General features: G+C 48.1%; 2 protein-coding genes across 2 annotated transcripts in view; both read right to left on the bottom strand.

Annotated features, from left to right (window-relative positions):
• Positions 1-2,104: 2,104 nt before the first annotated feature.
• LOC129047187 (putative RNA-binding protein Luc7-like 1) overlaps positions 2,105-27,836 on the bottom strand; it is a 40,521-nt gene continuing 14,789 nt past the window's right edge. The window contains exons 5-11 of the mRNA XM_054533247.1: positions 20,868-20,978; positions 18,736-18,879; positions 11,472-11,648; positions 6,048-6,136; positions 3,651-3,680; positions 3,078-3,245; positions 2,105-2,449 (exon numbers count right to left, since the gene is read on the bottom strand). Coding sequence (XP_054389222.1) covers positions 2,308-2,449; positions 3,078-3,245; positions 3,651-3,680; positions 6,048-6,136; positions 11,472-11,648; positions 18,736-18,879; positions 20,868-20,978 — 861 coding nt within the window. The 3' untranslated portion in view covers positions 2,105-2,307. The remainder of the gene's footprint in view (positions 2,450-3,077; positions 3,246-3,650; positions 3,681-6,047; positions 6,137-11,471; positions 11,649-18,735; positions 18,880-20,867; positions 20,979-27,836) is intronic.
• LUC7L (LUC7 like) overlaps positions 2,105-27,836 on the bottom strand; it is a 40,476-nt gene continuing 14,744 nt past the window's right edge. The window contains 8 exon segments of the mRNA NM_001133049.1: positions 2,105-2,449; positions 3,078-3,245; positions 3,651-3,680; positions 6,048-6,136; positions 11,472-11,648; positions 18,736-18,879; positions 20,868-20,978; positions 21,392-21,455. The gene's annotated coding sequence lies outside the window, so the exon portion shown is untranslated.

Below are 27,836 nucleotides of genomic sequence, written 5' to 3' on the forward strand. Positions count from 1 at the left end.
AAGTACATGTGCTGAAAAAGTACCCCGAGTCCCACGTGCAGGAAAAGGTGCAGGTAAGGAATACTGACACGGGAAGAATACCGACACGGGAGGAATACGGACACGGGAGGAACAGTGACACGGGAGGTACAGCGACACGGGAGGAACAGCGATACAGGAGGTACAGCGACACGGGAGGAATACCGACAGGGGAGGAACAGCGACATGGGAGATACAGCGACAAGGGAGGAACAGCGACACGGGGGGAATAATGACACGGGAGGAATAGCGACACGGGAGGAACAGCGACACAGGAGGAATACCGACACGGGAGGAACAGTGATGCGGGGGGAATAGCGACTCGGAAGGAATAGCGACACGGGGGGGAAAGAGCGACACGGGAGGAATAGCGACACGAGAGAAATACCGACATGGGTGATGCCTGCAAAGCACAGCATCAATCCCAAGTGACTCCTGTACAGGGCGGCCCCTTCCACCCTCCTTTCCTTGGAGACAGTTGGCTGGGCTAGACCTGTGTTACAGGCTGGCAGAGCAGCCCACCTACCCATCTGTCTTCCTGGAGGGGACAGCCTGTGGCAGGAGAGCCCAGAGCAGGGCCACCAGCTACACTGTGATACCGATGGCAAAAAGACCCAGACCACAGCGCCCGTGTGCGCCCACTGAGCCAACCAGCTCAAGGGTGGCATCTGTGCCTCTGCAGAAACAGAGTGGATGAGGATGACTATGTGTTAACAATGTGAACCTCAGGAATTCCCTCCAAAAAATCTCCCACAAAGTGAAAAAGGGAAGGAGCTCCCATCATCTACACATTAGTTAGCAGTTATCCTTTTCAGAAGGGCTTCATTTTGGGTTTTTTGGAGACAGAGTCTTGCTGTGGTCCAGGCTGGATGCAATCTCGGCTCACTGCAACCTCCGGCTCCCGGGTTCAAGCGATTCTCCTGTCTCAGCCTCCCAAGTAGCTGTGATTACAGGTGTCCACCACCATACCCAGCTAATTTTTGTACATTGGTAGAGACAGGGTTTCACCATGTTGGCCAGGCTGGTCTCGAACTCCTGACCTCAGGTTATCTGCCTCCCAAAGTGCTGGGATTACAAGCGTGAGCCACCGCGTCCCTCTTTATTTTGATCTTAAAGTACCTGCCTGATGTACAACAGGTACGTTTGAAAGAACTGAAAGGTGTTGGCCAGGCGCGGTGGCTCACGCCTGTAATCCCAGCACTTTGGGAGGCCGAGGCGGGCAGATCCCGAGGTCAGGAGATCGAGACCATCCTGGCTAACACGGTGAAACCCCATCTCTACTAAAAATACAAAAAATTAGCCAGGCGTAGTGGCGGGCACCTGTAGTCCCAGCTACTCAGGAGGCTGAGGCAGGAGAATGGCGTGAACCCGGGAGGCAGAGCTTGCAGTGAGCTGAGATCACGCCACTGCACTCCATCCTGGGCGACAGAGTGAGACTCCGTCTCAAAAAAAAAAAAAAAAAAAGAACTGAGAGGTGGGAAACATAATCAGCCCAGCCCACATGGGACATGAGTCAAACCATCTTTTTTTTTTTTTTTTTTTTGAGACAGGGCTTTCTTGTCACCCAGGCTTGAGTGCAGTGGCGGAATCAAGGTTTGCCTCAGTCTGCTGGGCTCAACAGATCCTCCTGCCTCAGCCTTCTGAATAGTAGCTGAGACTACAGACATGTGTCACCATGCCCAGCCCCATGGGTCTTTGTTTTGTGCTAGTAACTTCAAAAGGGGACGTGCAGTGTAACTCACCTGAGTCCCAAGTTAAGGCTATGGTAGCAGCTGACCAGACAAGACAGCTTTTCCTAAATAAATGAATGCAGAATGGGGACCCCTCCCTCCTCCCCATGGGAGATGGGCAGCTCAGACACTCAGAAGGTTGTGTGGGACCAAGCAAACAAACAGCCATGCACACCTGGGTCCCGTCAGTCAGATGCAGGGGACAGGAAGTACCCTGCCATCTACTGGATGCCAGAAGACAAGACGTGGCCCACGAGTAAGTCATGGTTTCTGTGAGGTGATGGTGGCACTGGCACAGGGTCACAGTGAAAAGCCTCTAAGCAGAGGACAGCAGAAACCCCACCACAGCCTCAGGAGGCAGTCATCAGATTTATTTATTCCTACTCAACATGACCCCAGAACACAGGAGCAACTCTGTACAATTCTAGAAACTCACAGCTAGCTCCAAAACAATAGAAATTTTAAACTACAAAAGATGAGTTGTATTCAGCAAATATAAAGGGTAATTTTAGACTGTGTGAACGTTTATCAGACTATTTACAGCACCCGGGAGATGGGTTCAGATCTCGCCGGCCTCCTTCTCTTCTGACCTCCGTGAAGCCATCTTCCCGTTGGAGCTCTCAAGCCTCCAGTCCGGGGGCCCTCGCTCGCTCCGCCCGCTCTCCCAGGACTCCTCTCTGGATGCCCGCTCTCTGGAGAACCTGGGAAATGGGAACCAGAGGCTCAGTGGAGGCTGCTGCCCCACTTCTGCTGGCCGCTCAGGCACTGACAATGGACCCGCAGACCAGGCCAGGCAAGGCCCTACATCCCCTATATCCGGAAACCCCCCAGAGGCCAGCCAGACTTGCCCACCACATATGGAGTGTTAGATAGCCATTAAAAAGTGACCTTTGCAAAGATTTTTAATAAGGAGAGCCTTCACTGTAACATAAACAGTGCAAAGGAGAATACAACACTATATGCACAGAACATGACACTATGTAAAAACTCAATGGAAAAAAAAATATCAAAAACAAAAACCAAAACAGAGGTAAACAGGGCCTGGTCAGGACATAAGTCTCAGCCACTCTGAGCATGGACATGACAGTGCACAGGCCCCAGGACGCAGGCAGGGGACAGTGCATGTGCAGCCCATCACCTGGTGCCGTGCGAGCTCCTCCACAGCCCTCTCGCCTCTTCCCAGACCTAAGTCCCGTTCACGACTCCCCAGCCCTACTCCTGAGGGTGAGCCCAGCCCCATCCCCACCAGACACGGCCCTCAGCAGACCCTGGGAACACAGAGAAGGGCTCACTCCTGGTTGCAGCTACCGAAGGAGTCAGAGTAGTTACTTGTATTTCGCACTCCGGTCCCGGGAAGCCCGACGATGTCCCCGGCTGTGGCTCCGGGAACGGCTGCGGTGGCGCCGATGTCTATCTCGGGACCGGGACCGGGACAACTTCCGTCGCTCTCGGGAGGTAGATCTTGACCGCCTCCGACGCCGATCCCGGGAGCGTGACCTGAAAAATCAGAGGGTTCCAAGGCTGAGACTCTATAGGTGCCAACACTACGAGGGCCCCATCCCTCAGCAGATTCTGCTCGCTGCTTTACTGACATTTTCCCCTTTACTCCCACAAATTTAGGTTTAAAATATTTCCATCAGTTAATCTCCAATGGCTAGGTCCTTTCCAAGGAGGCCTCCTGAAAACATCTGGCCTGGATACTCCTGTCACCTGCAGGCCCCAACCTTCCCTCTCAGTAACACTGGGAACCCCCCACAGCACCAAGCAACCCTTTGCCCTGTGCCCTTCACAAGCCAGCCCTACCTGCCAGATAACATTTGTAAAGGCACAATCATTAAATATTAAGAAAAATGCTTACGGAAAAAAAAATTTGAGAACATTTTAATGGACCTGGAAACCTACCTCCTGCGATCTCTGGTTCTTGATCCCGACCTAAAAGGGGGAAAAAAAGATGAACAAGGCCGGGCATGATGGCTCACACCTGTAATCCCAGCACTTCGGGGAGGCCTAGGCAGGCAATCACCTGAGGTCATGAGTTGGAGACCAGTCTGGCCAACATGGTGAAACCCCGTCTCTACAGAAAACACAAAACCTGGCCAAGCGTGGTGGTGGGCGCCTGTAATCCCAGCTACTCAGGAGACTGAGGCAGGAGAATCACTTGAACCCAGGAGGCAGAGGTTGCAGTGAGCTGAGATTGTGCCATTGCACTCCAGCCTGGGCAACAAGAATAAAACTTTGTCTCAAAAAGAAAAAAAAAAAAGTGAATGACTTCCCGAAAGCACCCCTATTCCTCACCCTCTTGGGAGAGGACTCCAAATTTAAGAAGTGAGGCACTTCCCCCAAAGACCTGCTGTTTTCAAGCTGCCTGCATGTTCCCAGTCTGAATGGGAGGTGCCAATGCTCCCATCCCCACAGCCACTCTGTGGCAGGCACTCTGTGGCGCACTCAGTGTCACCCGAGCCTCACAGACGGGCCCACATCCGAGCACCAGATGCAGCCCTGTAACATTACAAGGGCCGTGAAAAGTCTGTGCACACTGACTGTGCTGCACTCAAGTCCTACAAATGATTCTCCAGTTTTTACAACAGATACCAGCACAGAATGTGCAGACAGCGAGTGGGGCACACCAAAAACACAGAAAAGTGAAAGCAAAGCCTGAAGTTCCAGACACAGGCTTCCTGCCAGGTGGGAGTCATCAGCGCATTCTGCCACATAACCAGAGGCTGAAAAAGGCAAGCTGTGAGGCCTCATTCTATGCCCATAAGCCATTAAGGTCAAGTGGCCCCATGTACACCCACAACACGAATGGCCTAAACATGACAGTGCATGTAAAAATGTCCAACTTCATGCAAAAAATGGATTGCGTGTTTTGCTTAATATTTTTTTCTATACTGTTTAAGTTTCTGTATAATCAGAATCTCCTGCTGGTAAAAAAACAAACGGCCGGGCGTGGTGGCTCACACCTGTAATCCCAGCACTTTGGGAGGCCGAGGCGGGTGGATCATGAGGTCAACAGATCGAGACCAGCCTGGCCAACATGGTGAAACCCTGTCTCTATTAAAAATACAAAAATTAGCCGGGCGTGATGGCACAGGCCTGTAGTCCCAGCTACTTGGGAGGCAGAGGCAGGAGACTCGCTTGAAACCAGGGGGTGGAGGCTGCAGTGAGCCGATATCGCACCACTGCACTCCAGGCTGGTGACAGAGCGAGACCCTGTCTCAAAAACAAACACAATAAACATTCGCCCTGAGTTATGCACTGAGAAATTCTTTCAGGAAAAGCAGTTTGGGAACCTTCCTGGACAATGAGCTGTGTCCAGGAGGATGTGGTTACTTCTGGCTCCTACCTCTTCTTTGAACTCCAATCAGACTCAACAGCCCCACTTCAAGATGGCCTCTCAAGCTGAGTGTGGCCAGAGGCATCTTCTACTTCCCACCTCCTCCCACTCCAATATACCACACCCAGCCTTCCAACCTCACCAAGAAGCAACTCCAGGCCAGAAACCGGGAGACCAGCTTCATTTCCTCCTCTGCACACTTCACACACTACCAGCAAATCCCATCAGTTCTATCCCAGAACTTTCCCGGACTCCTTCCGCCCCTTACCTGGCTTAACCTGCCACCTCCTCCATCTGGATTCTCCCACCTGGCTCCCCAAGGCCCTGCTGCTTCTACTCCAGCCCAGCACGCTTGCCAAAGGGGAGCAGGCACCACCCCTCCTCTGTAAACAGGTGTCCAATGGCCCCATAGCACTCGGTAAATAAACAGCAGTGCCCACACACAGCCTCCAACAGCTTGGATCCCTTACCTGACTGCCATGCACACACAGTCCTGCGCTGGGCCGCGTTTTGTTTTGTTGGACTGAATATGCTGTTTACTTCTTTTTTTTTTTTTTGGTTGAGATGGAGTCTCTGTTGCCCAGGCTAGAGTGCAGTGGCACGATCTCGGCTCACTGCAACCTCTGCCTCCCGGGTTCAAGTGATTCTCCCACCTCAACCTCCAAGTAGCTAGGATTACAGGCGCATGCCAGCACGCCCAGCTAATTTCTGTATTTTTAGTAGAGACAAGGTTTCACCATGTTGGCCAGGCTGGTCTCGAACCCCTGACCTCAAGTGATCTGCCCGCCTCAGCCTCCCAAAATGATGGGATTACAGGCGTGAGCCACCAGGCCTGGCCTTACTACTTTCTTTTATAATGGCCTATTGAGCAGGCCCTGACTATTCCAAGCAACAGTGGAATGGACAGAGCAGGCAATGCCTGAGGCCAGTGCAGCCCATCCAGTGCCAGCCCTCAGGCTCACCTCCTGCTCAGACGCTCCTCCCGTTCCCTCTCCTCTCTCCTCCTCAAGCGATCCTGATTTCTCTTCTCCTGCTTTTCAGCAACAGTTTTCTAAATAAATGAAACAAAAAATGAGGGAAGAGCAAGTTACACAAACCAGAGTGTGAATGCTACTTAACAAATCACCTTTATATGAGCTCAGTATTGGTAATTTAAAAATTGAAGAGACACTTTTAGGCAATGAGAACACTTTTTTTTTTTTTTTTTGGAAACGGTGTCTCACTGTCACCGGGCTGGAGTGCAGTGGCGCAATCTCGGCTCACTGCAACTTCTGCCTCCCCAGTTCAACCGATTCTTCTGCCTCGGCCTCCCAAGTAGCTGGGATTACAGGCACACGCCACCACACCCAACTAATTTTTGTATTTTTAGTAGAGATGGGGTTTCACCACGTTAGCCAGGATGGTCTCGATCTCCTGACCTCGTGATCCACCCGCCTCAGCCTCCCACAGTGCTGGGATTATAGGCGTGAGCCACCGTGCTTGGCCACTTTTTTTTTTTTGAAACAGGGTCTTGCTCTGTCCACCCAGGCTGGATGGAGTACAGTGGCACAATCACAGCTCACCAGAGCCTTGACCTCCCAGGCTCAAGCAAGCCTCTTTACCTCCACCTCCTGAGCAGCTGGGACTATAGGCGTGTGCCACCATGGCGGACTAATCTTTAAACATTTTTTATAGAGATGGGATCTTGCTATGTTGCCCAGGCTGGTCTTGAACTCCTCAACTCAAGCAATCATCCTGCCTTGGCCTCCCGAAGTGCTGGGGTTACAAGCCTGAACCACCCAGCCTATCATTAGATTTTAACAATTTGGTAACAAACTGTCTATTCTAAGTGATGCTATACTTCTAACTCACAGGGAATTGATCACATTGTTTCAAACCAACCCAGATAGCTAGGAGACTCTACAAACTTTATGGTAAAAAAGAACAGATGTATCTGATCAAACACATCTTGCTACTGGGAGCAGAATCCCTGCAGCCAAAAAGCAGCCCAGCCTCAGGGTGCTGGGTGCTACGCTGGCTTTAGACCAAACTGAGTTGGAGGACAGCAGGCCAGGGGAGGTGGACCACAAATCCTCTACAACCAGCTTTCAACACAGGATGATGTGAATCATCAGGCTTGATTAAGAAAGCAATGTAAGGGGATGAGAAACCTCGCCAATGAAAACACCATCAACACAAGCTGAGTGGAAAAGCACCGGGCACCATTCTGTGTACCCCCTACTCCCAATATCAACTCTAAGACATTTAATGCCCCTCATCTGTGTCAAGTGAAGCCGAGTGGGAGCAAGTCAGAGCCAGTAAGACAAAGAATCACTAGTCTTCTCCATCCAGAGAGCCACGATGGCATAAGGATAATCTTCCACACCCAGTGTGGATGAGAGCATGCTCCCCACAAGGGCACGGCAAGGATGGAGAGCTGGGTGACTGGCATCTCCAGCTCTAAACCTTCACCCATGCTCATCCTGTGTCTGAAGCAGGGCACACATGGATGGACACCTTTAAGGTTACATTTAAGGATGGCATTTAAGCCAGGTACGGTGGCTCATGCCATTTCAGCACTCTGGGAGGCTGAACTGGGAGGATCATGTGAGGCCAGGAGTTTGAGACCAGCCTGGGAAACACAGTAAGACCTCCTATCTAAAAAAAAAAAAAATTAGCCAGATGTGGTGGTGCATGCCTGTAGTCTCTGCTACTCAGAGGAGACTCAGGACGCAGGACCACTTGAGTCCAGGAGTTCCAGGTTACAGTGACAATAAGCTATCAGCTACCATGACATCAGTACACTCCACCCTGGGTGGCAGAGGAAGACCCTGTCTCTGAAAAAAAAAAAAACAAAAAAAAATCCTCTGTTGTCTAGGTTGGAGTGTAGTGGCATGATCACAGTTCACTGCAGCCTTGAGCTCCAAGGTCCAAACAATCCTCTCACCTCAGCCTCCTGAGTAGCTGGAACTACAGGCACACACCACCATGCTTGGCTAATTTTTAAATTTTTGGTAGAGACAGGGTCTCCTTATGTTGCCCACGCTGGTTTCAAACTCCTGGATTCAATCAATTATCCTGCCGTGGCCTCCTAAAGACTGGAATTACAGGCGTGAGCCACCACACCCAGCCTCAAGGATGGCAATTTTTAAAAAAATTAAGGATTAGCCAGGTGCAGTGGCTCAAGTGTAATCCCAACACTTTGGGAGGCCGAGGAAGTCCTCTGGGACTACTGTGAGGGAAGCCTCCTCTAATTAGGGCACAGAACTCCCACTCTCCTTATCATTAAGAGGTGCACTTCCAAATACATTTTACACTGTTACTTTAATAATTATTTATCAAAGTCTATAATACAAGTTGTGTTGTTTTGGTCAACTCTATGCTGCAATGATAAAACAAGCTTTCTAACCAAGTTAATGCTTCTTAAGGTAGAAGGGAAAAACATTTCACAATATTCACATTTCTAATGCAGAGATACACATTAAGGAAATAAAAGATTGCAGATATTAAAAAAAAATACTACATTAGGGCCAAGCACTGTGGCCCACGCCTGTAATCCCAGCACTTTGGGAGGCCGAGACAGGTGGATTACCTGAGCTCAGGAGTTCGAGATCAGCCTGGGTAACATGGCAAAACCCCATCTCTACTAAAAACACAAAAATGAGCCAGGCATGGTGGTGCACGCCTACAGTACCAGCTACTTGGGGGGCTGAGGCAGGAGAATCTCTTGAACCTGGGAGGTGGAGGTTACAGTGAGCTGAGATCGTTATACTGCACTCCAGCCTGGGTGACAGAGCAAGACCCTGCCTCCAAAAAAAAAAACTACAGTAGGACAAAATTCTGAGCTGTGAAATGAAAATATAATTTAAAGGAGAAATGGGAAAGTAACATTTCCAGCGGCTAACAATTTTTTTTTCTTTAAGACAAAGTCTCACTCTGTTGCCCAGGCTAGAGTGCAGTGGCTCAATTTCGGCTCACTGCAACCTCTGCCTCCCGGGTTCAAGCGATTCTCCTGCCTCAGCCTGCCAAGTAGCTGGGAATACAAATGTGTACCACCATACCTGGCTAATTTTTGTGTTTTCAGTAGAGACAGGGCTTTGCTATGTTGGCCAGGCTGGTCTCGAACTCCTGACTTAACTGATCCGCCCTCCTCAGCCTCCCAAAGTGCTGGGATTACAGGTGTGAGCCACCGCGCCTGGCCAAAAGCAAATTTTTAATGGAGTGGTAAATGCATACTAAATTGTGATTTATAATTCTATTGGACACATAGATACTTTTACATCTTTTTTTTTTTTTTTTTTTTGAGACAGAGTCTCGCTCTGTCGCCCAGGCTGGAGTGCAGTGGCGCAATCTCGGCTCAGTGCAAGCTCCGCCTCCCGGGTTGACACCATTCTCCTGCCTCAGCCTCCCGAGTAGCTGGGACTACAGGTGCCCACCACCACGCTCGGCTAATTCTTGTATTTTTAGTAGAGACGGGGTTTCACCTTGTTAGCCAGGATGGTCTCAATCTCCTGACCTAGTGATCTGCCCGCCTCGGCCTCCCAAAGTGCTGGGATTACAGGCTGAGCCTCCGTACCCAGTCTTTTTTTTTTTTTTTTTTTTTTTTTTGAGATGGAGTCTTGCTCTGCTCCCAGGCTGGAGTGCAGTGGCGCAATTTCAGCTCACTGCTACCTCTGCCTCCCAGGTCAAGCAATTCTCCTGCCTCAGCTTCCCGAGTAGCCAGGATTACAGGCGCCCGCTGCCATGCCTGGCTAATTTTTGTATTTTTAGTAAAGACGGGGTTTCACTATGTTGGTCAGGCTAGTCTTGAACTCCTGACCTCGTGAGCCACCTGCCTCGGCCTCCCAAAGTGCTGGGATTACAGGCGTGAGCCACCACACCCAGCCTCACTTTTACGTCTTTCATACCTATAAACTTATAAAAAAAAATTCCAACTTAAAAATGTGACAGAGTACATTGCTTTTCAAAATTCTCTCGGGAACACGGAAGCAAAATGTTTCAAGACCAGTGGCCGAGAATAACCTCACTGCTGCACCAGCTCCCATCACAGTCCCAGGTTCACACAATCACCTATGGGACCCTCCTGAGCTGCACAGCCCTGCCATATGCTGCCTGAGTGAGCAGCTCCTTCCTGCAGCACAAAAGGCCCTCAGCCGTGGTCACTACAGCATTCTGCAGTCAGCGACATGTCTGTCCTTCCACTAATTTCAGGTATACGGGGGAGGCTGGCTAATTTCCCACCATCCTATCCTGAGGTCCTAGTATGTGGTAAGGGGGGCTCCACAAGTGTGAAGGCAGACAATTCAAAGAAGTGGAAATATGTCCAACCTTCCTTCTTAGCATTCCATACTTAAAGTTTTTAAATGTCAGCTGGGCGCGGTGGCTCACGCCTGTAATCCCAGCACTTTGGGAGGCTGAGGTGGGCGGATCACGAGGTCACGAGATCGAGACCATCCTGGCTAACACGGTGAAGCCCCATCTCTACTAAAAATACAACAACAACAAAAAAATTAGCCAGGCATGGTGGCGGGCACCTGTAGTCCCAGCTACTCTGCAGGCTGAGGCAGGAGAATGGCGTGAACCCGGGAGGCGGAGCTTGCAATGAGCCGAGATCGCGCCACTACACTCCAGCCTGGGCGACAGAGCGAGACTCCGTCTCAAAAAAAAAAGTTCTTAAATGTCTTAGAGCCGTGAAGAAGGAACAGAGGTTTTCTCTGGGCCGGGATGGTACAACGCTACCAGAAAAACCCCACCCTCACCCCGCCCTTCTGAGGTGGCTCGCAGGCAAGGAGCCAGGATGTGTGACATTCTGTCCTGGCCAACCAGAGACTCTTTCCCGTCCCTAACAGAAGTTACTTCAGAGACACACGGCGAGCTGTGTGTACCCTGGGAATAGGCTCTTAACAACAGGGTCCAAAATAAATCTCCAAGGCTCTTTTGGACTCTGAGCTATCATGTCTCTTGTGTGAATCCAAGTGATGAAATCTGAGTATTTCACTATAAAACTCAAGTTCTTAGAGATCAGAACACAAGGTTTTTTTTTTTTTTTTTGAGATGGAGTCTTACTCTATCGCCCAGGCTGGAGTGCAATGGCATGATCTCGGCTCACTGCAACCTCTGCCTCCTGGGTTTAAGCAATTCTCCTGCCCCAGCCTCCCGAGTACCTAAGATTACAGGCTCACGCCAACACACCTGGCTAATTTTTTGGTAGAGACGGGGTTTCACCATGTTGGTCAGGCTGGTCTCCAACTCCTGACCTCAGGTGATTCGCCCGCCTCAGCCTCCCAAAGTGCTGGGATTACAGGCATGAGCCACCGCGCCTGGCCAAAACGTAAGGTTTTTAAAATTAAAGAAATGTGAAAACACCCCAAGACTCCTCAGCTTTCTCCATGAACAGATGAACATACCCTCAACTGATCAAGCTTCTCTCGTATCTGAATGAACCCCAAGTGTAACTTGCCACCGAAGTGGTCTGCCAAGCGACGGTCATTGTCATGGAGACCAAGGTAGGCTGAACAGACCTCGCAGACACGCAGCTTTTGCTGCTGAAAACTGGATGCAGGCATGGAATTTCTGTATTCTTCCTGGAGAAGGAAAATGGAGAAATAAAAGTGAGGTATACAGAACTGCCACCACAAATTCAATCTCCAAAATGAAAATATTTGATAAGATGACAGAGGTGACTTTTAAACAAATATTTAAAAAACACAAACAAAACTTCAGATATTTATAACCAACTCAATTTTCACTGTTTATTTAAGAAACGCGGCCGGGCACGATCCCAGCACTTTGTGAGGCCAGGGCAGGCGGATCATGAGATCAAGAGATCAAGACCAGGCCGGGTGCGGTGGCTCACGCCTGTAATCCCAGCACTTTAGGAGGCCGAGGCGGGGGGATCACCTGAGGTCCGGAGTTCAAGACCAGCCTGACCAACATGGAGAAACTCTGTCTCTATTAAAAATACAAAATTAGCCGGGTGTGGTGGCGCATGCCTGTAATCCCAGCTATTGTGGAGGCTGAGGCAGGAGAATGGCTTGAACCCGGGAGGCGGAGGTTGCTGTGAGCCAAGATCACGCAGGCAACAAGAGCAAAACCCTGTCTCAAAAAAAAAAAAAAAAAAAAAAAAGAGAGAGATCAAGACCATCCTGGCCAATTTTGCGAAATCCTGTCTCTACTAAAAATACAAAAATCAGCTGGGTGTGATGGCACATGCCTGCAGTCCCAACTACTCAGGAGGCTGAGGCAGGAGAATCACTTGAATCTGGGAAGCGGAGGTTGCAGTGAGCCAAAACCGTGCCACTGCACTCCAGCCTGGCAACAGAGCGAGACTCCGTCTTAAAAAAAAAAAAAAAGAGGCACTAACAGGCTGGGCTCAGTGGCTCATGCCTGTAATCCCAGCACTCCGAGAGGCCAAGGCAGACGGATCACTTGAGGCTAGGAGTTCAAGACGAGCCTAGCCAACATAGCAAAATCCTGTCTCTACTAAAAATACAAAAATTGGCCGGGCGTGGTGGCTCACGCCTGTAATCCCAGCACTTTGGGAGGCTGAGGCGGGCGGATCACGAGGTCAGGAGATCGCGACCATCCTGGCTAACACGGTGAAACCCCGTATCTACTGAAAAAAAAAACAGAAAAAATTAGCCGGGCGTGGTGGCAGGCGCCTGTAGTCCCAGCTACTCGGGAGGCTGAGGCAGGAGAATGGCGTAAACGCGGGAGGCGGAGCTTGCAGTGAGCCAAGATCGTGCCACTGGGCGACAGAGCGAGACTCCGTCTAAAAAAAAAAAGCTAGGCATGCTTGCAGGCATCTGTAATTCCAGTAATTCCAGCTACTGGGGAGGCTGAGGCACAAACTGCTAAAGCCCAGGAGGTGGAGGCTGCAGTGAGTTGAGATCACACCACTGCATTCCAACCTGGAGGACAGAGGAAAACTCCAAAAAGAAAAAAAAAAAATTGTATTCCAGGCCTGGTGCAGTGACTCACACCTATAATCTCAGCACTTGAGGAGAGTGAAGCAGGAGGATCACTTGGGCCCAGGAGACTGAGATGACCCTAAGCAACACAGCAAGACTCAGTCTCTAAAAATAAAAGAATAATTAGCCTGATGTGGTGGCGCCTCCAGTCCCACCTACGCAAGAGACTGACTCGAGTGCTTGAGTCCAGGAGGTCGAAGGGGCAGACCTGTGACTGCACCACTGAACTTCAGCCTGGGTGACTCTGGCTGACAGCAGGACCCTCCAATATTAAAAAAATAGGCTCGGCACAGTGGCTCACGCCTGCAATTCCAGCACTTTGGGAGGCCAAGGCAGGTGAATCACAACGTCAGGAGTCTGAGATGGTGAAACCCCGTCTCTATTAAAAATACAAAAAAATTAGCCGGGCATGGTGGCTGGCACCTGTAATCCCAGCTACTCGGGAGGCTGAGTCTGAGAACTGATTACTTGAACTCAGGAGTCAGAGGATGCAGTGAGCCGAGACTGCGCCACAGCAATCCAGCCTGGGCGACACAGCGAGACTCTGTCTTGGGAAAAAAAAAAAAAAAAAAGTAGACAAGGAAATAGCAAGAACTTGAATTTCCATTATAGTATGCCACATAACTAAAAAAAAAAAAACAAAAAAACACCTTAAGCAAAAACAATATTGTGGTACACAAATACTCATAACATTACTGTCCCCTTCTATAGTTTTGAAACCTTAAATGCCACCCTCTAACATCTTTCAAAATAAACTCTGATTATGTTGAGTAAAAAAAGTCAGTCCCAAAAGGTTACCTACTGTGTGATTCCATTTACATAACTTTTTTTTTTCTTTTTTTTTTTTGAGACGGAGTCTCGCTCTGTCACCCAGGCTGGAGTGCAGTGGCGCGATCTCAGCTCACTACAAGCTCTGCCTCCTGGGTCCACACCATTCTCCTGCCTCAGCCTCCTGAGGAGCTGGGACTACAGGCGCACGCTGCCACGCCCGGCCAATTTTTTGTATTTTTAGTAGGGACGGGGTATCACCATGTTAGCCAGGATGGTCTCGATCTCCTGACCTCGTGATCCACCCGCCTCGGCATCCCACAGTGATGAGATTACAGGCGTGAGCCACCACACCCGGCTTTTTTTTTTTTTTTTTTTTTTGAGACAGAGTCTTGCTCTGTCACTACCCAGGTTGGAGTGCAATCGTGCGATCTCTGTTCGCTGCAACCTCAGCCTCCCGGGTTCAAGCGATTCTCCTACTTCAGCCTCCCAAGTAGCTGGGATTACAGGTGCCCGCCACCACACCTGGCTAATTTTTGTATTTTTAGTAGAAATGGGGTTTCACCAAGTTGGCCAGGCTGGTCTCGAACTCCTGACCTCAGGTGATGCACCTAACTTGGCCTCCCAAAGTGCTGGGATTACAGGCATGAGCAACTGTGCCCGGCCAAATTTTTAACTTCTTTGTAAAGATGGGGTATCCCTATGTTGCCCAGGCTGGTCTCAAACTCCTGGACTCAAGCAATCCTGCCTCGACCTTCCAAAGTGTTGAGATGACAGGCATGAGCCACCACACCCACCCTCCATAAGCTTTTACTCTGGGCAGAAGGCAGCAAAAGGGGAGTCAGCATATCACATAGCAAAAGAAGGAGTGAGACAGAGAGGAGGACCTAGGCTCCTTTAAACAATCAGCTCTGAGGTGAAGTCATTATCCCAGGGAGGGCACCAAGCCATTGATGAGGGAACCACCCCCTTGACCCAAACACCTCCCACTAGACCCCATCTCCAACACTAGAGGTCACATTTCAACATGAGATTTGGACGTGTCACACATCCAAACTATATCAAGTGCTATTTTTTATCTTTTATACTGTATTTTTACTGTACCTTTTCTATGTTTACATACACAAACATTTAGAGGTTCATTGTGTTGCAACTGCGTATAGTATTCAGCACAGTAACATGCTGTACAGGTGTGGAGCCTAGGAGCAATGGGCTCTACCATACAGCCCACATGGCTATACCATCCAGGTTTGTTAAGCACACTCTATAATGTTCTCACAATGATGAACCATGGAATGCACTTCTCAGAATATTTAATCCTTGTCATTAAGAAAGATATGACTGTACTAATATCAGAAATGAAAAGACAGGACATCATTACGGATCCACGCACTTTAAAGGAATAATATAAACAACTCTTAAAAACAACAACTCCATGCCCACAAAAGCAATAAAGTAGATGAAATGCACCAATCCCTTGAAAGACAGCCAGGAGCAGTGGCTCATGCCTGTTATCGCAGCACTTTGGGAGGCTGAGGCAGGTGGATCACTTGAGGTCAGGAGTTTGAGACCAGCCTGACCAACATGGTGAAAAACCCCGTCTTCTCTACTAAAAATACAAAAATTAGCTGGGCGTGGTGGCAGGCACCTGTAATCTCAGCTGCTCGGGAGGCTGAGGCAGGATAATCACTTGAACCCAGGAGTTGGAGGTTGCAGCGAGCCATCGCACCACCGCACTCCAGCCTGGGCAACAGAGAGAGACTCCGTGTAAAAAAAATAATAATAACAATGTTGAAAGACACAATCTGCCAAAACTCACACAAGAAGAAATAGATGATCTGAATGGATCTGTATATTAATAACCTTCCAAAACAGAAAGCATCAGGTCCAGATGGGTTTACCGGTGAATTCTACCAAAGCATTAGGGAGGAAATCACGCCAATTCTCTACAATCGCTTTCAGAAATAGAAGCAGAGAGAATATTTCCTAACTCCTTCTATGGGGACATTACCACAATACCAAAACCAGATAAAGGTATTACAAGAGGCCAGGTATCATGGTGGCTCATGCCTCTAATCCCAGCACTTTGGGAGGCAGAGCTGGGCAGATCGCTTGAGCCAAGGATTTCAAGACCAGCCTTGACAACATGGCGAAACCCAGTCTCTCCAAAAAATACAAAAAATTAGCTGGGCTTGGTGGCATGCGCCTTCAGTCCTAGCTATTTGAAAGGCTGAGGCGGGAGGATCAAAAGAGCCCAGGAGATCAAGCCTTCAGTGAGCCAAGGTCGCGCCACTGCACTCCAGCCTGGGTGAGAAAGTGAGACCGTCTCAGGGCTGGGCGCGGTGGCTCACACCTGTAATCCCAGCACTTTGGGAGGCCAAGGCAGGCAGATCATGAGGTCGGGAGATTGAGGCCATCCTGGCTAACACGGTTAAATCGCATCTCTATTAAAAACACAAAAAATTAGACAGGTATGGTGGCACACGCCTACAGTCTCAGCTACTCGGGAGGCTGAGGCAGGAGAATCGCTTGAACCCGGGAGGTGGAGGTTGCAGTGAGCTGAGATCACGCCACTGCACTCCAGCCTGGGTGAATGAATGAGACTCCATCTCAAAAAAACACAAAAACAAAAACCAAAAAACAAATGACCAATTACACCAGGATCGGCAAGAATGAAATATTTACGTAGAAATCTAATAAAACATATGTAAGATCTTCACTATGAGGAAAATTACAAGACTCATAAAAGGTATCAAATGGCCTGGCGAAGTGGCTCATGCCTGTGATCCCAGCACTTTGGGAGGCCAAGGCAGACGGATCACCTGAGGTCAGAATTTCGAGACCAGCTTGGCCAACATGGTGAAACCCCATCCCTACTAGGAATGCAAAAAAAAAAAAAAAAAAAATTAGCCATGGGCCGAGCATGGTGGCTCACTCCTGTAATCCCAGCAGTTTGGGAGGCCGAGGCGGGTGGACCATGAGGTCAGGAGATTGAGACCATCCTGGCTAACACGGTGAAACTCCGTCTCTACTGAAAGTACAAAAAAATTAGCTGGGCGTGATGGTGGGTGCCTGTAGTCCCAGCTACTCGGGAGGCTGAGGCAGGAGAATGGTGTGAACCCAGGAGGCGGAGCTTGCAGTGAGCTGAGATCGCACGACTGCACTCCAGCCTGGGGGACAGAGTGAGACTCCATCTCAAAAAAAAAAAAAAAAAAAAAAAAAAAAAAAAAAGCCAGGCGCGGTGGCCCACGCCTGTAATCCCAGCACTTTGGGAGGCCGAGGTGGGCGGATCACCTGAGGTGGGGAGTTCGAGACCAGCCTGACCAACATGGAGAAACCCCGTCTCTACTAAAAATACAAAAATTAGCCGGGCGTGATGGCACATGCCTGTAATCCCAGCTGCTCAGGAGGCTGAGGCAGGAGAATTGCTTGAACCCAGGAGGCGGAGGTTGCGGTGAGCCGAGATCGCGCCACTGCGCTCCAGCCTGGGTAACAAGAGCGAAACTTGCCTCAAAAAAAAAAGAGAGAAAATTATAAGGAAGAGAAAATAAAATACATTTATAGTACTGTGCTGTACTGATCAATTCTGTATGTTTACACTGCTCATTTACAAGATGAATTGTCTGTCTGAAATGGTAGCAATTACAGCTGCAGACCTCAATCTAATGTATATATCAAGCAACTCAACTTTTTCTTGTAATATCATGACTGTTGCCTTCTTGGGAGCATTTTCAGCATCACTAGTGGCATATGGATCCTATGGCATTACTCAAAGTTTATGGTATTGCACTAAACATGATGAAAAACGCCTAGGAACCCTGTGAGCTCACTTTTTACTGCAGTAGGAACGTACTGGAGAGGTGAATTGCTCCTTCGGAGATGATGAGTGTCACATGGTGTTTCAAGGGGATACTCACAACCCTTGAGCTCCACACAATGGCAACAGGAAGTGGCATGAATTATTACAGTAGTACAGTACCTATTACAGTTATTCTTAGGCAGCCCTGATTTAATACTGCATCTCTACACTATGTTTGTTTACATCTCTCGACAGCGAATGGTGTCATGTATGGTCTGTAAGCGTTTGCATGTAGCCTTTTCTTTTTTAGAGACAGGGTCTTGCTATGTTGTCCAGGCTGGACTCCAAAACTCCTAGGATTAAGGGATCCTCTCATCTCAGCCTCCCGAACAGCTCAGACTAAAGCCAAGAGCCACCATAGTTGGCCATATGCTTAAGTTTTGACAAATGTTACCTTTTCATAATAGATTTGTGTATATTTTATGGCAGTGAATAAAAGACTAGTATCCACATATATTTTATGTATTCATGACATATCTAACATTTTCTACAGACTTTGGGTGATAATGACGAGTCAATGTAGACCCACTGACTGTGGGCAGATGCTAGGAATGGAGGAGGCTGTCTGAGGAGGGGGTACATGGAGAATCTCTGTACTTTCCTCTCAATTTAGCTATGAAGCTAAAACTGCTTGAAAAAACAAAGTTTATAATTTTTTTTTTTTTTTTTTTTTTTTTGAGACAGAGTCTCGCTCTGATGCCCAGACTGGAGTGCAGTGGCGCAATCTCAGCTCACTGCAAGCTCTGACTCCCGGGTTCACGCCATTCTCCTTCCTCAGTCTCCAGAACAGCTGGGACTACAGGTGCCTGGCGCCATGCCCGGCTAATTTTTTTGTATTTTTAGTAGAGACGGGGATTCACTGTGTTAGCCAGGATGGTCTTATCTCCTGACCTCGTGATCCGCCCACCTCGGCCTCCCAAAGTGCTGGGATTACAGGCATGAGCCACTGTGCTGGGCCCAAAATTTATAAATTTTTTTAAAAATGGGAGCAGGCATGGGCTAAATTAATTCAAACGGTCAACTGTGCCAAATTACTAAGATTTAAACTTGCCCTAAGACATTTCTCTCACCAACCTCGGCTTCTTTTTTCTTTGCACGAACTTTTTCCACTTCCATAAGAATCTTCTGGGATTCATCCACATTACCTTCAGCCCCTAGCTGTTCGGCTTTAGCAAGGAGTTTTCCTATTTCTTCATTTAACTCATGTACTTTTTCTGCCTGTGAGGAGAAAGAATGAGGTAAGCAGACATCTAAAAACGAAAGTGAATGCAAAGGCAACAAGGGTTTCTCCTGCTCCATTTCCAGTCTGTTCTACTGAAAATAAGTGGAAGAGCTAAAGATCCACACTTAACAATGAAGGCACCCTTACTGCCAGCATTGACACTGTAACCACAAACGAGTCCTGCGTTCCAATGAAACCAGTAGCACCTTTGTCACTTCCAACATGCTTCCAAGGATCATCATAGATTGGTCATTGTCTAGGCTGTCTCTCTTTATGACTTTTTCTGCTGGGTATGGGTAATAATATGTCTAGCTTTAAATGTACAGATTTAAGCTATAAACCAAATACCTAATTACTAGGATTTACCTTCTGAAACAAAATAGCACCTTTGGTCAAATTAGCAACTGCGTAAATCCTAAGAAATGCTTTTACAACACTGAAAAGAAAAAACAAGGAGAGACTTAGTTCCACTGAAGAGAAAAACAGAAGAGTGATGTAAATGGCACTCAGTCTAATTACATATAAATCTACCTCTTTTTCATTCTATGATGTGGATGTACCACAGTTTGACCATTTCCTTACCAATTCTTTCCAGTTTTATGTGGAGATATTAAAGTTTACAACAACATGCAGAGGCTGGGCATGCTGGCTCACACCTGTAATCCCAGCACTTTGGGAGGACAAGGCAGGAGGATCGCTTAAGCCCAAGAGTTCCAGACCAGCCTGGGCAACAGACTCCACCTTTATTTAAAAAAAAAAAAAAAAAGATGGCTGGGCACAGTGGCTCATGCCTGTAATCCCAGCACTTCGGGAAAACGAGGCGGGCGGATCACGAGGTCAAGAGATCAAGACTATCCTGGCTAACATGGTGAAACCCCGTCTCTACTAAAAATACAAAAAATTAGCCGGGCGTGGTGGCGGGATCCTGGCTAACATGGTGAAACCCCGTCTCTACTAAAAATACAAAAAATTAGCCGGGCGTGGTGGCGGGAGCCTGTAGTCCCAGCTACTCGGGATGCTAAGGCAGGAGAATGGCGTAAACCCGGGAGGCAGAGCATGCAGTGAGTAGAGATCACGCCACTGCCCTTCAGCCTGGGCGACAGAGCAAGACTCTGTCTCTTAAAAAAAAAAAACAAAAAAAAAAACCTGACAATAATTTTTTTTTTCTTTTGAGGCAGGGTCTCACTCTGTTATCCAGGCTGAAGCAAAGTAGCATGATCATAGCTCATTGAAGCCTCAATCTCCCCAAGCTCAAGTGATCCTCCCACCTCAGCCTCCTGAGTAACCGGGATACGCATGTGCACCACCAAGCCTAGAGATGGGGTTTCTTCATGTTGCTCAGGCTGGTCTAAAACTCCTGGGCTCAAGCAGACTGCCCCTACCTTGGTGTCCCAAAGTGCTGGGACTACAAGCATAAGCCACCAAACTCAGCAAAGAATATATTAAAAAATAATAATAATAAACCATGTACAGAGGATGAAAATGGACAGAATAAAAAGACAGAGGTAGCACCTCCTGAGGGATGAGAATTCAATGACACATGAATGCTTGATCACAGCCCTCTATCCTTAACTGGAGTAAGGCAGAGTACTGTCCACACAATCAGTGCCGAGGGTGAGTTAGTAGCTATTGACAAGGCCGGGCGCAGTGGCTCACGCCTGTGATCCCAGCACTTTGGGAGGCCGACTCGGGCAGATCACAAGGTCAGGAGATCGAGACCACACCAGCTAACACGGTGAAACCCCGTCTCTACTAAAAATACAAAAAATTAGCCGGGTGTGGTGGCGGGCGTCTGCAGTCCCAGCTACTCAGGAGGCTGAGGCAGGAGAATGGCGTGAACCCGGGAGGTGGAGCTTGCAGTGAGCCAAGATCACGCCACTGCACTCCAGCCTGGGTGACAGAGGGAGACTCCATCTCAAAAAAAAGCTATTGACAAGCCAGTATTTTCAAGAACACACCAGGCAGCGAAGCCACCCAAGCATACCTTTGCAGAAACTTCCGCACTGATTTCCTCCTGTGTTTCTGCCAGCCGCTTCTTGGCGAGCTCAGTTCTCCGATCACATTCCGCAATAAAGGACTCCAAGTGATCCATTGCCTAGCACGGGAAAAGCAGAGCGCTATAACCAATGACGTGTAAAGCGTAAAGTCTCAGAACCCATTTGCTTGATAGGAAATACACTCCTAGGTTCGTTTCTTTAAAGCCTGTAGATTCAAGGGGAAGATCTTAAAACTACACTACCACTAACACATTCATAATTGCATTAAATCAAGGGGATCTGTTAAACAGGATGATTGTTTGGAAGCATGGTCTTCTCATTTGATTTACTTATTTCCAAAATTTGTAAAAGGACCTCCAACCCTCAATAACATTACAAAGAAATTCTGAGGAAAATTAAAACACTTGGCAGCAATTCATAGAGTTCTCGGAGGGACAGAAAAGGCTGAGCCTAGACTCGTGCTGGAGGCCCTCTTCTGGGGAGTTGTGAGAGATGCATATGATGTACTCACTGGTCTTTGTGAGCCACGTAAATATTATTCCCTCATGTTCTGAGGGTAGGGTCCCCCCTTTCACCTCAAAAACAAAACAATAGAACAAATATTACTGAGAGCTATGAATACATTTCGTTATTGCCTACTATCTAAAGTAGCAGGAAAAACTGGTTGCTATTTACCCAAAGAGATAAAGGAAAAGAAGCTGTAGACGTCTAATTGCTTACTCTGAAAAGGGTGGCGGGAAACATTAAGAGAACTATCATACGCTAAGGTTAATTCACCATAACTAGGCAAAGGCTAACACAATTTCAGATAAAAATAGAGACAGGACTGGGCGCAGTGGCTCACACCTGTAATCCCAGCACTTTGGGAGGCCAAGGTGGGCGGATCATCTGAGGTCAGCAGTTCAAGACCAGTCTGGCCAACATGGTCTCTAATAAAAATACAAAAATTAGCCGGGCATGGTAGCGGGTGCCTGTAATCCCAGCTACTCAGGAGGCTGAGGCAGGAGAATCGCTTGAGCCTGGGAGGCAGAAGTTGTAGTGAACCAAGACCGGACCACCGTACTCCAGCCTAGGCAAGAGAGCAAGACTCCGTATCAAAAACAAAAACAAAAAAAGGCAGGGCCCAGTGGCTCAGACCTGTAATCCCAGCACTTTGGGAGGCCGAGGCGGGAGGATCCATGAGGTCAGAGGTTCGAGACCAGCCCAGCCAATATGGTGAAGCCCAACCTCTACTAAAAATATAAAAATCAGCTGCGCGTGGTGGCATGCACCTGTAGTCTCAGCTACTCGGGAGGCTGAGGCAGAAGAATCGCTTGAACCTGGGAGGCAGAGGTTGCAGTGAGCCAAGATGGCACCACCGCACTTCAGTCTGGGCAACACAGCAAGGTTCCATCTCAAAAAAAAAAAAAAAAAAAAAAATAGGGCATCATTTTTCCAACTGTCAGCCAGTCAGCCAGTGACCAGTAGTAAGAAACATTAACATTAAACCATGAGTCAGCTTGCTAATGTCAGCATCATGATAAACGTAAATAAATCTGTTTTGCAATGATGACAGGTTTAGATAGCACAATCTTTTACTGAAAACTAAATTTTAGGTGGAGACGAGAAGGCAGATGACAGGAAAACACTAAGGGGTGATAATCTATGTCACCGCTCCTAAAACGGACAGGAGACAGTAGGTCAGCTGTAATAAACTGCTCCACAATGGATTAAATGGACAATGGAGAAGATTATGATCTTCTCTAGAAATCTTAAATATTTTTTTCAAAAACATGCATACTTGGGAGTAGGTCAAGATAGGGAAGAACCTCCAAGTCTCCTGATGCCCAGTCTCCCAAGAAGCTGGAGAAAGCACAAGCAGCATCACTGATGAAGGCTGACTCCCAGATATCACTCCATAATTTTGGAATTCAAAAACTGCCTCTTGGCCAGGCGCAGTAGCTCACGCCTGTAATCCCAACACTTTGGGAGGCCAAGGCGGGTGGATCACATGAGGTCAGGAGTTTGAGACCAGCTTGACCAACATGGAGAAACCCCATGTCTACTAAAAATACAAAATTAGCCACGAGTGGTGGCGCATGCCTGTTATCCCAGCTACTTGGGAGGCTGAGGCAGGAGAATCGCTTGAACCTGGGAAGCAGAGGTAGCAGTGAGCCGAGATCACGCCACTGCACTCCAGCCTGGGCAACAAGAGCGAGACTCCCTCTCAAAAAAATACATAAACTGCTTCTTGTTGGTCACCCAGATATTCTCTAGTAAACATTTCAGTATGTTCACATCAAAGAATCAGGAAAGCAAATGATCTGGCATTTGACTGCTTCTATGCACCTGTACACTGGACTTCCTGGAAAGGTGAAGAGCTGGCTGGAGCTCATCAGGATCCAAGTATTAAGGAGCTGACAAGGGTCACTGTGCCTTCTCTTCTGTGCTTACCTCAGACAACAGCCCCTAACAGACCAGTCTGAGATGCTCCAGGTTCACCCACACAGTGGCCCTCTACTGTCTGCTCAAGTGGAGCAATCAATCACCCACCTGAGACAGATTCAGGGATTCACTTGAGGGGTCAAATGGGAAATAGGCAGCTGACAACTCTCCCAATACCTTAACCAATCAAAGCAATTACCTGCACCTTAAGCAGAGTCCAAATTGGCTATGGACCCAGAAGTCTGATAACCTAAAAACTAAATGGTGGCCGGGCGTGGTGGCTCACGCCTATAATCCCAGCACTTTGGGAGGCTGAGGCGGGCAGATCACGAGGTCAGGAAATCGAGACCATCCTGGCTAACACAGTGAAACCCCGTCTCTACTAAAAATACAAAAAATTAGCCGGGCGTGGTGGCGGGCACCTGTAGTCCCAGCTACTCGGGAGGCAGAGGCAGGAGAATGGCATGAACCCAGGAGGCAGAGCTTGCAGTGAGCAGAGACTGTGTGCCACTGCACTCCAGCCTGGGCGACAGGGCGAGACTCCGTCTCAAAAAAAAAAAAAAAAAAACACACCACTAAATGGTAGGCCCGGCACGGTGGCTCATGCCTGTAATCCCAACAATTTGGGAGTCCAAGACCAGCCTGGCCAGTATGGTGAAACCCTGTCTCTACTGAAAATACAAAAAAATTAGCCGGGCGTGGTGGCGGGTGCCACTGGTTGCTATTTACCCAAAGAGATAAAGGAAAAGAAACTCTAGACGTCTAATTGCTTACTCTGAAAAGGGTGGTGGGAAACATTAAGAGAACTATCATATGCTAAGGTTAATTCATCTTAGGAGGTGAATCCCAGCTACAAGGGAGGCTGAGGCAGGAGAATCGCTTGAACCTGGGAGGCGGAGGTTGCAGTGAGTCAAGATCACGCCACTGCACTCCAGCCTGGGTGACAGAGCGAGACTGGCTCAAACAGAAAAAAACAACTATAAATGGTAAACTACACAACAGAGAACAAGCCAACCAAGAGCTGCCAAGTTCTTTAAAAGGTGGCTTTCTGTTCTACTGCCCTCTCCCTTCAAAGTGTTTCTCAACTTTAGCCTGTTTCTTAAAAGAGCAGATTTAAATGATAAAAAGACATTCGATTCCAAAAATTAAGTCCTAATCACAACCTACCACTTACTAGAAAGTCACCCAACCTCTCTATCTCTGAGTGGCGTTATGAAACATAAACCCTAAAAGCCCCTGAGCACAGACAGCACCAGCACAAAGGCTTGTGTCCTAACAGTATGGCAAAACTGGGCAATATCAGCACATGTCATCTCCACTGAGGAGGCTGTCCCTCCACACACGGACTGCCTGGTGCTGTTCCCAGCTCTCCCGGCCCAACAGCACTGACACAGGCTGGTGGTCACGGAGCCTGAGAAAAGCCCATGCTGTCAGTCAGAACTGTCACAGCACACAGGTGCCCTTGTGCTGCGCTGGGCATGTGCGCTAAACACCTCAAAAGTGCCGCAGAGGGGCCGGGCGCGGTGGCTCACGCCTGTAATCCTAGCACTTTGGGAGGCTGAGGCGGGTGGATCACCTGAGGTCAGGAGTTTGAGACCAGCCTGACCAACATGGAGAAACCCCATCTCCACTAAAAATACAAAATTACCCGGGCTTGGTGGTGCATGCCTGTAATCCCAACTACTCAGGAGGCTGAGGGAGGAGAATCACTTGAACCCGGGAGGCGGAGGTTGCGTTGAGCTGAGATCATGCCATTGCACTCCAACCTGGGCAACAAGAGTGAAACTCCATCTCAAAAAAAAAACAGCCACAGAGGAGCTCATCGGGTCTCCATCGCATGGATGATGAAAGTGAAGTACAGCTACCAAACCACTAAGTAAGCAACGGAGTCAGGATCCAAGGACCCTTGTGGTCTGGCTCCAAAGACCTGCACTTCATCCTCACAAATCTGATGCAGCCATCATCAGCCCAGTTTATAGATGAAAAAAAGGTGAAATAACTTGCCCAGGGTCACAGAGGGACTCTAATTCAAGACATCTGACCTAGAAAAATGTGTAACTCTTACACTGGACATCTGTAAGACAGGAAAACTACATACAATCAGAACTGGTCTCATGTGGTATATTAAAAAGAACTTTGAAATGAGCCCATATATGTTGTTTTGAAAACTTTTCAAAACATCACATGGCCAGACAACATGGGGGTAAAGGTTAATTACACTTTTGCTGAATTACAAAGACACATTCATTATATTTTCAACATGTGAACACTAAAGAAATATACCTTTTTTTTTTTTTCGGAGAGGATCTTGCTCTGTCACCCAGGTTAGAATACAGTGGCACAATCACGGCTCACTTTAGCCTTGACCTCTCAGGTTCAAACCATCCTTCCACCTCAGCCTCCAAAGCAGGTAGGACTATAGGAACACGTCACTACACCAAGCTAAAATTTCTAATTTTGTAGAGACTTTGCCCAGGCTGGTCTCGAACTCCTGGGCTCAAGCAATCTTCCCGGCCTCTGCCTCACACCAAAGTACTGGGATTACAGGTGTGAGCGCACACCTGGCCGTCTGTAACTTTTTCAGAGCTTAATTTAATATGATTGATGTTTGACAGTTTACAAGTTGAGAAACTTAGTTTATTTATAGACTGCCTTATAACAAATATAGCACACATCCTTTCCTAGGCAACTTCCGGATAAAACATATCAACGCCTGGGTCTGCTGTGGTCAGGCTGAGGCTGACTCAGGCTGGAAGGAGCCAATGATGAGGACAGGGAGGGCATCTTCTCCCAAGTAAAACAAATGAGTACTGGGAGGATCCTGGGTAGAAATGTGCCAGGAGTTCCATCCATCAAGCTTAAGGTGATGGTCCAGGCAGAAAATAAAGGCCCACAATTGTCTTTTTTTTTTTTTGGAAGGGGACGGGGAGACACAGCCTTATCTTGTCACCCAGGCTGGAGTGTAGAGGCAACATCTGAGCTCACTGCAACCTCTGCCTCCCAGGCTCAAGCAATTCCCCTGCCTCAGCCTCCCGAGTAGCTGGGATTGCAGGCGCATGCCACAATACCTGGCTAATTTCATTTTTGTATTTTTATTAGAGACAGGTTATCACCATGTTGGTCAGACGGGTCTCGAACTCCTGACCTCAGGCAATCCGTGCTGAGATTACAGGTGTGAGCCACCGCACCCGGCAGAAATTTTTTTCTTTTTTTTTTTTTTTTTTTTTTTTTGAGACCGAGTCTCGCACTGTTTCCTGGACTGGAGTGCAGTGGCGCAATCTCGGCTCACTGCAACCTCTGCCTCCCAGCGATTTTCCTGCCTCACCCTCCAAAGTAGCTGAGATTACAGGTGCCCACCATCACGCCTGGCTAATGTTTTCTATTTTTAGTAGAGATGGGGTTTCACTATCTTGGCCAGGAAGGTCTCCATCTCCTGACCTTGTGATCTGCCCACCTCAGCCTCCCAAAGTGCTGGAATTACAGGCATGAGCCAGTGTGTCTGGCTTGAGTTGAAATCTTTACAGCTTTATATTTTGTGTCTTTGTTTTGTGTTCTCATGAGCAATTTTTTTTTTTTTTTTTTGAAATGGAGTCTTGCTCTGTCGCCCAGGTTAGAGTGGAATGGCACGATCTCGGCTCACTGCAACCTCTGCCTCCTGGGTTCAAGCTATTCTCCTGCCTTAGCTTCCTGAGTAGCTGGGATTACAGGTGCGTGCCACCACACCTAGCTAATTTTTATATTTTTAGTAGAGACAGCATTTCACCATGTTGGTCAGGCTGGTATCCTGACCTCATGATCCACCCACCTCAGCCTCCCAAAGTGCTGGGATTACAGGTGTGAGCCACTGAGCCCTGCCTATCATAAGCAATTTGAAGTCATTAGACAGGTTTCACAAACATTAGTTTGAAGGGCAGAGTCTATCATATAGGTTCATTATAATTTACTCATTCATTTCTCTTCTTGGGCATTTTTCTTGGATCCAAATTTCAATCTCATAAACAATTTTGTCAAAAGTATCATTTATTCATTCATTCATTTATCTGAGACAGACTCTTGTTCTGTTCTCCAGGTTGCAGCACAGTGGTGCAAACACAGCTCACTTCAGCCTTGATCTTCTGGGCTCAACTGATCCTCCAGCCTCTGCCCCTCAAGTAGCTGGGACTACAGCTGCAGGTCACCTTGTCTGGCTAATTTTTTTGGTATTTTCTGTACAGACAGGGTTTGTCATCTTGCTCAGGCTAGTCTCCAACTGGGCTCATGTGACCCACCCACCCCCGTCTCCCAAAGCGCTGGGATTACAGGCATGGACCACTGCACCTGGCCCACAAACATCTTTACTATAACCATGTTTGCATGTATTTCCAATTAATTTCTTAGGATAGATATTTCTAGAAATAAGTCACAAAGCAGAGATGCTTTTAGGCCAGGCATGGTGGCTTGTGACTGTAATCCCAGAACTTCGAAGACTGAAGTAGGAGAATAGCTTGAGGCCAGGAGTTGGAGGCTACCGTGAGCTATGATCACGCCACTGC

This window comes from Pongo abelii, chromosome 18, assembly GCF_028885655.2.
Source record: "Pongo abelii isolate AG06213 chromosome 18, NHGRI_mPonAbe1-v2.0_pri, whole genome shotgun sequence".
Lineage (NCBI taxonomy): Eukaryota > Metazoa > Chordata > Mammalia > Primates > Hominidae > Pongo > Pongo abelii.